Source organism: Brachionichthys hirsutus, chromosome 8 (genome assembly GCF_040956055.1).
Source record: "Brachionichthys hirsutus isolate HB-005 chromosome 8, CSIRO-AGI_Bhir_v1, whole genome shotgun sequence".
In the NCBI taxonomy this organism is placed as follows: domain Eukaryota; kingdom Metazoa; phylum Chordata; class Actinopteri; order Lophiiformes; family Brachionichthyidae; genus Brachionichthys; species Brachionichthys hirsutus.
Window position 1 is genome coordinate 3,437,859 of NC_090904.1, and position 14,479 is coordinate 3,452,337.

Below are 14,479 nucleotides of genomic sequence, written 5' to 3' on the forward strand. Positions count from 1 at the left end.
TTCCTCACTACATGCAGGCCTGCATACATCCTGTCCTGTACATCGACCTCCATCTTGGCCTGAGGATAACTTGTTCAAGCAGGTCACAAGGCAAGACTTTCATTTGGAGAACATTTAACGCACTGGTCAAATCGTACAAATTTGGAGCTCATCTCTGGTATCTGCAATACTCTTAAATGTTTTAATCCCTAGCAGCAAAAAAAGGAAAAAAATAAATTACTTGAATCATACCTATGCAACAAAAAGAAAAAGAGAGAAAGATAATAAATCCGAAAATATAGTTGTGCAAACCTACAGTCAAATGACACCATTATAAAAGCATTGAATTAGATTCAGAAGTCCAGATGCAACACTCTGTGTGAAAGCATGCAATCAACCCCCCCCCCCTTCTGGCAAACTGGGATGTGGTGAGCGCTGAGTGACGGGCGCTGAGATGGGAGGGTGAAAATAAAAACGACCGAAAAGAAAATATCTCTGGAATAGTGTTTGAGGCTCGGATCAAGGGCGCTCGACAATAAAAGGCAATCCGATTTTATAAAGCCAGTGAAGAGAGAAGTCAGTTCGACAGCCCTGTTTAACCCCGACAGTGTGGACAGTGGGGGTTGGGGGGGGGTGGGGGGGGGGGGGGGGTGGGGGGGCAAACTGGAAGGAACTCCTGGATATGCTGTACAGAGGGGAGGATAGATTGTACATGGGATCTGGCCGCAGTCGTTCAGAAAAAGAATCATTAAAATGACATTCGTAAGATTGTAAATCGACTCAGTCACACCGACACTACCTCGCCAGCGTTAGAAAATCCATTGGGCTGGATTACTAGCATTAAAGCACGTTTCCATTACGCCTCAACCACAGAACCCGTCGTCTGGACGCACAAAACTTTGGGGAGAGAGCCAGAATGAGGATGTGATGATGATGCAACAGTGGCTGTTGTTCGCGATCCCCACTTCTTCCCATTCTTCACTTTTGAGTTTTTCTACATAAATAAGACTGAACCAAAACTGATAACACCCACGGACCCAGCAAATGTGGCGTTTCTGATGCGAAATCCCAGAACCTGTCTGTATTCATCCCCCTGAAAGCATGCTGCAACCAACCGAACGGCACCGCTATCTACAAGACCAACTTCCCCACGACGACGCCCACGATGAAGAAGAGCACGATAAGCGCCATTGAGCGTGCGCTCAACCCCTCTTCTTTCTTCATGCCAACTGAGGTGTGATGAGATGACATCATGTTACTCTTCCTCATCCGTTGACCATCATCCTCCTAAAATGAGAGGTGGGAGGAGAGGGGGGTGAGAGTGTGAAACGGTGCGATATGATGAAAGACAGAAGGTGTGTGGTCAGAGGAAGGAGAGACGGTTAATTCCTTAATCAGGCAATAAGATAAGACAGCATTTATTTACAAGCTCAAAGAAATAGGATCTGCTTAAATCCCCATTGGACCTCAAAAGGCGCCAGGCTTTTACACACTTCATTTCCCAGCAGCGGGTGGGGGTGGGGGGGGCTCTCTGTTAGTTTAATCTCAGCCGCAGGAGCAGCCAACAGTCGTTCTGCCCCTGGCAATAATTTAAAGAAGAGGTCGTGTTTGAAGGGAGGACAACTCTTTCTCGGCCTTCTGTGGCATGTGTTTCACATTTCCAACCCAATTTTAATCCCAGCTTCAACGGTCCTTTTGATTCATGTCTGAGTCACCGATTTGCAGAACCGCCTTTGAGTTTGAAGCCATCATTACGGATATGAGCCGTCATTCCGTCTCTGTGCAGTAAAGGGTGGTGGACAACCCAATTTCATTTGTGTGAATTCAATTTCCACTTCGTTTGCTTATCTTAAGTGGCTGCAGAGTCAATATTTGCAGCAGAAATGTCTCAAGTCTTCTACGGACTTATTGATCAAAATAAAGGCGTTTTTCTTTGCTCATGCCGTGGCTGAATGTTTTCCCCCTTTGATTTAAGACCAAATACGCTGCGGATTATGTCCTGTGGTACAATAGGATTACCATGGAAACAAACAATCAAACTGTAAAAAAAAATAAAAAAGTCTCTAACTTCAGGTTTATCTGTATCCATGGTTTTGGTACGGTTTTGTCCTCCTTACTACTAAGAAGCCCCATCAGAAGGAACAATAATTCATTCATGCAACTCACCCTTATCTGTTTGTTTTCTTCCCGTAGCCTTTGAGCCTCCGTCTGGAGCCTCTTACACTCCTCCATGACCTTCTTTACCTCCCCATCATCAAGGGTGCCGCTCAGTAACTTGGGAGGCAGCGTGGAGGAGTCGGACTTCAGTAAGCTGGACGTCATCATCTTGGTCTCTATGTCGTGCTGTGTGTGGGTTACAGTGTGATACGTTGTGAGACAACAACAACAGGACCGCATCCTCAGAGTCTATTTTGAGAAGTATTTTAAACTCAATTTCTATAACAGAGATTAGTAATTACTATTGTACTTTTGCACCTTTACTGTTTTTTGTACTGTGCGGAGCCGCCTTAATTCCATTGCATCACCGTGTGTAATGACAATAAAATGCTATTCTATTCTATTCTAACCAGAATCATTAGGATTTGTTGAACAGGGGGGCGGGTGTACGGTTGTTTGTCATCATTCAGCCTATTTATTTAGCATATCTAAATATGTAGGAGGGAAGAAATATTTCGTTCTACGGTAACTCCATGGCAATCCTGACTAATGTCTCAGCTCACGCATTCAGGTGCATGTAATGCTTCTACAGACTTCCATGCACAGTTTATGCATGTACCTGCACACACTGCAGGAACACAGACCCTACATCTCTCTGTCTGCGATAGAGTTCACCCTGTGGTAACTTTCATAATTGGATCAAGCTGGTTTCTATCAGCGTTACCTCAAACAGACTAAATGGGAACTGAGAACGACTTTCCCCTCACGCTCATGAATCCAGCAGACCTGGTTCAAATCGCAGTGAGATAGCGTCTCTACAGCCGCGTTGGTGCCGAGAAGAATCACAACAATAATCAACTGCTTGGAACGTGAACACAGCGGCCGACGTGGCTGAAGCCTTGGAGTGAAGCTAAGGCAAGCAGAGAGAGGTGGAGGTGGAGAAAAGGGATGAACAAGATGAACGATAAAAAAAAAAAGACTGCACAAAGAAGGGCAGTGAGAATGAGAGAATGAAATGGAGAAGAGTCAGGATCGTAATAGAGTGCAAACGGGAGATGTGGAAACTGATACCAAGACACATATGATAGTCAAACAAATGTAATGTAAACAATTTGTTTTCATTTGTTGTACTTGATACAAACTAATAATTACAATTGTAATCCCACTGAAGCCTGAGATGTAGAAAATAAGGCAGACAGATTGTTCCCTTCATGTGTTTGATTTCAGCGAAACCTGACAAACTACGACGAGCAGAGAAGAGGAACGACGTCACATGCTTACCGATTTTTCGTTTTCCACTGGCATCTCAAAAACACACCTCAGCTTGGAGTCCATCAGCTCCTCTGGTTTAGCCTCCTTCCACTGCAAATACAGACAAAGATGAACACATTAACACGCCGTGAAGAAATCTGTATGTGTCTTCACGTACATATGATGATGATGATGACGATACAATTGAGGAATTCAAAGGCACTCGAATGTCAATGAATGCAATACTGTATGTATTTGATGAAGAGCATGCTGTTCTACACTCAGAGGGATGCATATCTAACTGAAATCCTGGTTTCCTTCAACATCATCCTCCAACATTCCTCCTCAGGATCCGATACAAAAGAAAGAAATACTGAAAAAATAACAAAAGAAACAAAAGACATAACAAAACGCAGCACATAGTTTGAAAAAGGAGTCTGAAGAAGTGGAATACTTAAAAATAATTCCTACCCGTTTGTAACTATTATTCAGTTTATAGCAAAATATTCAACATAAATACTCGTATTAATAAACCATAAAATACTATCATATATAAAGAGAAATATATATACTCCTCATCATCCACAGTTAACACCCTTCCTCCTCCGTATACAATTTTTTTACCCCCTTTGCTTGTTAATTTTCTGTTTTATTTGTTGATTTTATCTCTTGTTTTTATACTATTGTGCACTTCGAGGTTTGCTTTCAAATATAAAGTGCCTTCAACATAAAATGTATTATGATGACGTTGCTCACATTTGTCCGAGGGTCTGCTCAGGGAGTTTGTGTGTTTGCTCAAACACATGAAAAATTAGAGGGAACATTGCACGTAGTTACATATGAATATAACTGTAGGCATGTAAATGGCTGTTATGACTGACCTGATGTATAACTGCATTAAATGTTACATCATCTTCAGCGGTTATTGAACCTTTCTTCCAGAATGGGAGTTTGACCATTTAACTCTTTACTTGCAGTTAATCGCACAATTTTCTGACCCATTACAGGCGGAGTGTTTGTTATCCAAGTGGCTGAGTTACAACCGTCTGCAAGCAACTTTTGTCTTAAATACTTCACAGCTAAGATCAGTCTGAGAATTGTAAAATTATCACTCACCACTCCATCCATGTCAGTTGTGTCAGGAGGTGCTAACAGGGACTGGACCATGAACTTGTGTTTGCTCTTCTCATTGGGATCATAGTCAAAAGGCTGCAGCATAACTGAAAAACAAAAAGACAGTATCAATATCCACGTTAAAAACGCAAGGTAAAGATGTCAATATGCAAGAATAAAGGAAGGGTTTAAATAAATTTTAAATAAAAAAAAAGGTGACTATGACAGGACTGCAAACCAGCCTGAACACTAAATAAATACTATTATCTATAACGTACACATTCAGAATTATTAAAAGACAAAATATGTCAGATCAGATCTGACATATTTTTCTAATATTTTTTCTTTGTAATCCACGAATGCTTCTCCTAACGCTACTAATACCAGCAATTCACTCATAATAGATGCAGACCATTAATATGTTATATTTTGCCCACGTCGGTCTTTTATCTTGCCAGCTGGATTACAAGCTAAAAAATTGGTTTTGTTGGATTTTCTTTTGCTTTTACTTGGCAATTTAGTTTAAATTGACTTATTCTGAAGCTGACAGGAACACAAAATGATTTGCGGGTACACTCCACTGGTCCAAACTGGTGAAAAAACAAAAGCGTTTATAGAATGTCAAATAGGCCTTCCTTCTCCTTACTAGCAACGTTCCATCCCTCTCCTTACTTCAACTCTGTGTCCATTGCTTGGATTAAAAAGGGAGGAAAGTGAGTATCGAATCCCATTATATTTGTCAAATAGCCACCTAGGACTTCCACGTCTTCGAAGCTCAGGGTTCTGCTGCTCAGAAAAAGTGTCGATTTATTTCCGTTTGGGTCTCCATGACAGCGAAACACTGATTTCAATATACCCCACAGGGTAATCTCTAACAGCTTCCAACTTGTCTTTGTTTATTCACTAACAACGTGCAGGTGTGAGGTTGGAGTCCTAGTTTAACTCATCACTACATCAATGCTCAGTCAGCGGTGGGATGTCATTGCAATGACTGAGAAGGGATAATAAAGTTGGAGCAATGGTTCACAATGATCACATTCTTATGTCAGTCTTTCAGAGCAGATGGGATGAAAACAGCTATTGATTGACCTTTCTCTCCCTTGACTTCAGTTTTCAGATGAGGGTGCATCTCAAAAGGCATGTTGTGACATCAACACCAACGGCATCTACGGTGTTTGTGCGAGTTGGCTTTGGTTTCACGAAAAGCAAATGTCCTCCTGATTTCAGAGGCGGTGTAGCCATCTCAAGGTTCCAAATACGGCACATGGCAATTCTCCCTCGAGAGAAAAGCCTCGGTGATGTAGCGCGCCGTTACAGCAATCAGGGCGGTTTAATATCACAAACCAGAAACAGACGGCATGAACAGATTGAGAACGTCCGGTTTGAGTCAGTCCCAATTTGCACCGCCATCTACCTCAGGTCCAAGGGGACACCATCAGAGAGTGGAGGCAGGAAAGTATGCATGTTCTCTGAGTGACATTGAATAACATAGAAAAGGTCCAAGCCAAGGCCTTTGACAGGAAAAGGCATTCCCCCTGACCCCTGCAGTGGGAGAAGTGATTTGCATCATCTTTGATCTACCATATTTGAAAAGCTGCTTGAAGAAATGCGAGGCATTGCCTCTGCTAATGGCATAATTTATCAGTGTTACATCATGTTGGGAAATCATTTATGAAACTCACAGAGGCTAATTGCTGTCAACACGGTCAAGCAGGCTGTTAATCACCTGCCTGTCTGTTGATGATAAATGGAGCCATTAGAGGAGCGAAACATTCCCTTCCTGTCACTAATTAATTGTGTCCTGTGAGACAAGATGCTTGTTCACATGCTAACTAACTGTTTATCCTAAAGCGCTTAGAGTTCAACCCATGGTTCCCCCACACACAGATTGTAATTATTACAGGGCTTGCATAAGATTCTCTACTGTAGGACATACATTACATACATACTATATAAATACATAACTTACTGAACTCATTATTGCTTTTGACAATATAAATCTATGTTCTTTTGAATTTAACAATTTAAACAAAAAAAAGTCTTCAGTTTTGTGTGAAAGCAAAAAGTCCCCAAAATAGTCACACGCAGCAGCTGTGTGACTATTTCAATGTCAAATTGTCAATCTAAAAATAACTTGCAACAGCTTACAGGACCAACGCTGCTAAAAATCAAACATTCTACCAAAAGAAAAATGCAGCATGTGTAACATTTTCACAAGTCAACGGGTAATAGCAAGAATTAACATGGCGCAGGTCATTGTTCTCACACTTATTGCAGTCACTTGTACATTAGTGGCAGGTTTTTTCAATGAACAAAATAGCTAACCCTTATAAATTGCATCACCATTCAAACACTTAGGAGAGAGATATCTTGTGCACATTAGCAGAAACATTTAATGAATATAGACAAAGAATAGAAATAAGGATAAATTATTTTCCTGTGATAACAGCAAAATAAAAGTTGAGTGTCATGACGATCCCAAGTATGTCTCTTATATTCCCAGAAGATCATCAATATTTGTGGATAAAGCAATTTTTGAAACATTCATACCACACTTTTTCCACTGGATGCTGCCCCGTAAGACCGAAGAAACTCAGCAACATTCTTGTGGCCACGGTTACTCTGAACGTATACAGTTACGTCTCGGTTGAGCATCAACTGCACTGTGACAAACTGGATTGCCACGAGCTACGTGTCCTACCATGCTCGGACGGCAGCCAAAATATCTACTTAAAAACATTTTGCCCTGAATAAATCAAATGGATTGTGACAAAAAAGAAAACCATATATTTGGTTATATAAAAAAATAAAAACAAAACAAGTATACATGACAGATAACCAACAAACAAAAACCAAAAAAATAAGTTTTAGGCAAATAGTCTGATCAAATGACTTGATAAAAGATTTCATGTGATGTGTTTAAAACTGTCAAATCATGTTCTTGGTGATTGACTAATCATTTCTTGGTAAAAACGATATTATTTTTTTCTTAAAAAGACTTGAAGACAACTTTAAGGACCCATATCAACTCCCACTTCCTTCTGAATTACCTGAAACGTTGATTGAGGTGCCGGCAACAATGATTCCACTGTTTGGCCGCACACAGTACCGGCGTGGCGCCGTCGTCTTCACCTTGAAACCTACATTCCTGTCTGTAGGGTTAGCGAGCTTGAGATTCTTGGTGACCACGTCTGAGAATGGACCTGGGGAAAAGAAAGACAAGACAGAAGCTATCCTTTCACAAAATACACTTTTATCAAATGTATTGTAAGAAACACTACAAGATTACAATCTTTCAATTTGACAGATGCGCAAAAACAGGACAGTCTAACACTGTCGAGGCAAAAGTACACAATAGTGTAAAATAGTACAAAAAGATTAAGCTTACATGCACTCCACACTAAGTGAGGAATCCCACTAAAGAGCTAAACTAAGATCTCAAATATTTTCACTGAGAAAGCCAATTTGCAAACATTTCTAATCTTTCATTTGAAAAAGTACATTTCATTTTCTGTTTTTCCTCCCACATGCATTAAATGTTGGCACTTTAACTGTGATTCCTTTCCCAACCCAGGTTTACACACACACACACACACACCGTTGTCTTAACCTCTGTAATTGCATTGACAGCAGTTCCTTTCAGTTGCAGCCTAAATATTTCTGCTGGTCACAAAATGATATGGTTGATGTGGAATAACCAAACCACTGACCAACAGATCACAATCCTGAAATGATTTTGTGGGAAGACTGAATTCCCTGCAGCTCTGCTCTTCGATCACTGCCAAACAACGGCATCTCATCACGCCATTACCAGAATACATTTTTAAAATTTGTCAATAATAATGAAAAATAAACTGAAAATGATCAAGTTAGCCACCTAGCTTAACTGCTGCCCTGTAGTTGCTACTTCAATAAGAAGGTTTATAGTTTGATTGAATGAACCAATCCAAAGAGTCCAGACTGAGAGCCCATTACACTTTACTTAAAGACATAGATATCTGAAAAGTTTAAGTACATTTACTGCACCCATATTCAACAGAGCAGAAAGAAGAACTTAACTATTTGATCCATCCTAAGAAGACGAATGAAGTGAGTGAATTTCCACTTTCGTGTAGTGTTTTCTTTTCATTTTAGTGGTAATGACATTAACAGAAAAATAAAATCTGAAAATGAGAGCCCTAGCAAAAATACAGTAAGAAATGTATAACCACATGCAAACCAAATTTGGCATTGACTTTGGAGAAAGTCCAGATTCTAATGAGTCTTCTTTGATATTATTAAAATATTGTATGGGGTGCATACTCACTGGCATCCCCAGTTTAGCTCCAATAAATGTAATTTTATTTATTACATATGTGCGCCCTCATAAACCCACAGTGTTACGTGTCATTAACTTACGTTTGTTGGTTTTGGCAATAGTCTGTCTGCTTGGCAGGAATCTCCACAAGCTGTATAATGAAACGTATCCAGAATAGCTAACTGGTGGCTGTTAGTCACTCCTGTGTTTCCAGTACATCTACTCAAAGCATTGCTAATTCATATTCAAGTAAAGGGCAGTGGAGAATGAATGTATGACTTCCCAAACTTAGCAAATACAGTGCCAATACCACATGCCTTGGATCAGTCAGACTAACGGAAACTAAGTTTCATTTTGGACCTTTATGGTATAATTAAAAACCATATAAAACAAACATTATTCATAAATTGCTCTATTGCTATAACAAGGGTCCAATTTTTGCAACCAATGTTTTTGTGTCACTTTGCCTCTGCATAAATCATACATAGCAAATGACCTGCCAGTATTTCAATGGACATATGTTGCTTGATATGGTTCTGAAAGACTGAATCAAGCTGCTGAGCCACTGAAGAGTCACAAGACAATAAAGCATGACTCCTTTATGTTTGACAGAGATCCTACTGTTTGTTGAACAATTTCCAGTATCCAAATAACATTTTAACTTGTGATTGTTGGCTACAAATAAAAATCCCAAAACTCACCGGGGCCAACTTTTGTTTATTTAAATAAGTACAATTTTAGAAAATAAAAACCGACAAATTAGGTTACAACAGCAGATATAAAGAGCAAACCTTTGCAGTTGAGAGGGGCATAAAAACATGGAGCTATTTCAGAATTAGCACATACCCAGGCTCAAGATAAAGTTTCAGCTCACCAAACACCCAGAGCAACTGACACGTCTCTTCCCCTTTGAGCAAAGACAGAAAAGAAATTCAGACCCTCACTTGGCTTGCTTTCTAAAGGCTATTATTGAAAAAGACTCGCACCAGTGACCAGCCGTCACCTGATCGACTACCTCCTGACAGTTTCTCCAGATAGTATCCAACTCTTGAAAACCACAAACGTCAGTTAAAAACCATTATGAAGAGATCATGTTTGATTCATGCTGAGATTTTATGATAAAAATCAGAAGCGGTGACTTTTGTTAATATTAACCCTGACAAAGTCCAGTCGCCAACATTTCAGTATTTGGCCCACATTTGGTGTGAGATGAAGACTTAAAAGTTGCTACCAACAGGCCTGCACTCTAAGTTTCCCACCGCATATTACTTGCTATTACTTGTCTGACTATAGGCATGTGATTTGTGTTGAGTTAAATGGGAGAGCACAAAGTTCCTTTTGTTTAGTGAATACTCAAGGATCCACACATCTGACTAGACATATATTTATACAGTATGTCTATCTTCTGCCTGCTTGGCATGTGTGGACCACACCTCAATTCTAAATCTCTGTGTAAGCTACATAAAACAACAGACATTCATAGCAACAGTATAGCTGCTTCAGCTGAAGGATAAAGCTGGTGATATATTTTTTGCCTCTTGCCAATAAAGCCCCAGAAAAACCCAAACCGGCAAAATATTAATCATATTGACAGGTACTGCCTGTGCAGCCGAAGCCTGACATATCTTATTCCCCTAAAACAATTACTATAAACTAGACAGCACTCAGAGAATGCAAACCTATGCCAAGGTAGCTCAGGTTCCCCATAATGTCACTGCACATAAAAACAATAGCACCATGACACGTGGACCCGGTAACGCAACTGTGCTTGGCCATAAAAAAAAAACCATGGCCGTAGAAATTGCAATCACATTGATTGTATTATTTGTTCGGTAATTACTAAATAAAAATGAGATCCTACTAATTCCTGGATGACTAAAATCAAGGATCCAGATAATTATCTTTGGCTCATACCCGCCTCAAAAAGTGTAATCAAAATATGTTTGTATGTTTTTAAGCTAACCCTATGAAAATACATGCAGAAAAACAAACAAAGACTTCACCGCCTTGGCGGAGAAGCCGCATGTACTAACATCTTTTCATTAAAGATCAGAAATGTTTGCGAACACAAACATTTCTGATCTACATACCGGTATTATGACATCTTGTATTACTACTGCTTATATAATATACAGCCTCACTGCATCAGAGTTTACTTCACTACTATCAGCAACACACAAGCTGTGCAAGAATAAAAGACAAAACATATTAATGTACGGAATATACTTAGCCTATAAAATAAAAGTAAACTGTAAGTGAAGTAAATAACAAATAAATTCATATTTAGCCTTGTCATTTGCGCAATGCATGCTCAGCAACACTCCAAACTGACTATTTACATTTAATATAGTAACTTGTCACGTTTGTCAAACATAAAAAGTAGTTTGGTGAAAAATAAAATGAATAACTTCAATCAATTGAACAATCCTATTAGAGCAGTGATTTAGAACCTAATCAAGAAGGAAATATATGAATTTCACAATAACCACTTAACGATAGTTCAATAATAAATAGTATTTATTTATGCAACATCATTAGGGCCAATCAGACAGCGACCTACAGTAAACTAGCTCGACCTGCTAAGGATGTAGCAGTTTACGTGTAATGAAAGCCAGCGAATTACAAACTCAATAACGTTGTCACAAATGTATTACAAGTGTTATTTTCCACGGTGCATGAGGTTCGTGTATTGTGCATGTAAGCTGCTTTAAAAGTAGTTGTTGCGGCACAATTGTGTGGAAGGGCCCGGCTACTTTAGCAGTCGGAGGCTACTCTAGCTAGCTAACCAGCTCATTAGCAGACCTATCGTCCTTTCAAGTCTTATTCCTTTCAAGTTGGAATATTATTGTCGTATGCGTGTATGTGTGTATGTGTCCCCCCCAATGTTTTGCTACTGAAACACGGTCTTGCCCCCAGTTTAACCCTGCTGTGAGAGCCAGCTTCCCCCCTACCGTCCAAGCCGGGCCCTCCCCTCTTACCTCTGAATTTCAGTTCGTGTTGAGGCTCCAAGAGCAGAACCTGTTCCGGCCTGGCCATGTCCCAACAGCTGGAGCGGAGTTATCGCACTGCAACCCGTTTCTGTCGGTAAACCCCGTGTTGGTTTATCAATGAATTGGCTGTGGATATCCTGTCAGCCCGGTCAATGGTGCTACTCGAGCTACTAGCGGCTGTTGTGATGCAGCAGGAAGGGACTGAGAGACAGCCCGGTGACGTCACCGCCTCTGCATACCGCGGAGGGGTAATGCCAGCCAGAGTCCACCCAGATGGAGGGAGCTTTGAGAAACCTCTGCCTGAAGTATAACAGTAATTAAGATTACTTTTAAACCTGCCGGGAGTTCCACAGCGAACACGTGTTTTCCCCCTCTCGGCATTATGCAGAGTGCAGTGAAAAGCCCTCTGCCTGCCACACATGCATCTCAAATATCACATATAACCAGTTGTCTTATTGCCAACTGAGCAACACAAGCAATCACTCACATGTTTGTTACTGTATCCCCCAAGGAATTACATAAGGAAAGAGAAACACACACAATACCCTTTTGTCATTCTTTTATTTAGAAACAATTTGACAATTCCCATTTTATACATTTGGAAATAGACTGCAAACAAGTGTCTTCAGGCATTTTTATACAATCAACATGAAATATAATAAAAAAGCCAGATAGGTTTACTACAATTCTGATGAAATTAATGCAAACGGGATACAAATATATTATTAAGGTCACACGACTAGCTAGAATAGAATATAGTTATTGATTTGTGTGCAAGTTGGTGTTATATATCTACACTGAAAAGTATACATAATATAGGTTAATAACATTCCCAGGGCCAGCCCAAGGTGATCAGTATTCTTCAATGAAAAACTGAAATACAATTTCTACCAAAGTCATCTGTTGTTAAAGATGGACAAAAAAATGCAGTTCATTATTAACACATTGCAATTTGATTAATGTTTTAAACCACTATATTACATCTAGAATGAAGTTTAATTATGAAGTAGTAACATGGCTTTGATGTTATTTGGCATCATATATTGTTTTTAGCAGTACGAGCTGAAAAATGTGAAATCACATCAAGATATCTTCCCAAGATTATTATTTCAATGAGATAATAAACTGCAGTTTTAGCTAGAATTAAGCGCCAATTAGTACACAAAGTCAAACTGCTGCTTTCAAAGCCCAGAGTGAGTCCCTTTTTGATACAGCTGTAGGCTATATTAGATAGCAGCCAGAGTTAGTATTAGCATAGGGTGAATTATCAAAGACAGCAGCGGAAATCTACATCCATCCCAAGCGGACGTTTTAACCCTTTGGTTTTCAATGGATTTGGTTTGGCCTTACTTGCAACTAAGCACGAGCAAAATTATCATTAAAACAACATCATCTCTTTGCAACAGTAGTGCGGAATTTTTGTTGTTGTAGTTTTGCATACACGTGTGCTCTACTCCGTGAAAATATCATGCAGTTAAAGTGATGCAAGTTTGACATGGCATGATTTGATTTGTTAAATTAGGTCACATTTTAACATTGCTGTAACAACTATTGCACTCCAAAGGAAAATCCCAAAGAAATTGGTGGCACTGTTTAGCACACAACAAATCAATAATACATTTCAGATGCTTCAAGTTAAATACAGTGGCCTTACACTGACAGAAAAATCACACAACTCCAATTTATCAACGTAGTGTAATTAAGTCTGAGTTCTGGGGCCTAAAGGACTGCTGAGGACAGGCATGGAATTACACAGAATTAATACATCAGTAGGTTCTCATGAGCTCACCTGCCAGTGAAGTCCAATTAGGCTGATGTAAGAGGGAATTGAAACTACGACAACATGTTGTAAGAAGCAGAGTGCTACAGATTCTCATAGATGCCAAGGGATACAGAGCCCTGGTGTTGTGCAGGGAAGCGAATCTGAAACAATAAATGCCTGGATTTGAGAGGAAAGGGAAAAAAGATGACCAGAATTCAGACCCTGGAACAAAGCACACAGTAACCGAGAGCAAAAAGGTTAATCTTTTGGGCAGCATGTCAACAGAGTGCCACATATAATTCTGCAGATATTCACATTCTACAAAGGGGAAATTTATGCACTAACGTATAAGTTTTGACTGAATGAGTTCTAGTTTCCAGATTGCCTTAATCACAGGCCAGGTAGTAAAACAACACTGCGTGTGTGAGCTGGTGCTGATTATGCAAAAAATAAAATAAAATAAAAAATAGGAGTTGAAAAGACAAAGAATTGAAAAAAAATATCCCACATGCAATCATTTTGTAAAAAAAAAAATCACATAATTTAGGACAATTAACAGAAATAATGCTTAAGGAACATTGTGAGACAGCTGACAGCGTGCAATATTTTCCAAATTCCCTTAATATCGTTTCATTGTAAGTGAGTTCATCATGCGAGCAGCTTTGATGTTATCATATAATAATGAACTTCATGGAAGCCTTTTCAGTACCCTAGCAAGGCAAAGGGAGAATAATTATAATAATAAACCATTGTCATGCGGCAGGTATCATTTTGTTACGTTTTTTTTTACAGAATGTCCACCGGTTTCCAGAGGGACTCTAATCTGCTACTGCTCCGAGCTACAGATTTACCACACAGACATGAGGATGGCGTCGACATTCGTATTTCACCACTGGTCGGAACATGAAGGAAAAAAGAAATAAATATCAA

At 39.6% G+C, this 14,479-nt stretch overlaps 1 protein-coding gene across 1 annotated transcript; it reads right to left on the reverse strand.

Annotated features, from left to right (window-relative positions):
* Nucleotides 1–650: 650 nt before the first annotated feature.
* On the reverse strand, nt 651–11,833 carry vapb (VAMP (vesicle-associated membrane protein)-associated protein B and C). Its single transcript, XM_068742450.1, has 6 exons — nt 11,776–11,833; nt 7,551–7,703; nt 4,504–4,607; nt 3,418–3,498; nt 2,146–2,322; nt 651–1,266 (listed from the first exon to the last, which is right to left on the reverse strand). The coding sequence occupies exons 1-6, from the start codon at nt 11,831–11,833 to the stop codon at nt 1,111–1,113; spliced, it is 729 nt and encodes a 242-aa protein (XP_068598551.1). The 3' UTR covers nt 651–1,110.
* Between the last annotated feature and the right edge of the window lie 2,646 nt (nt 11,834–14,479).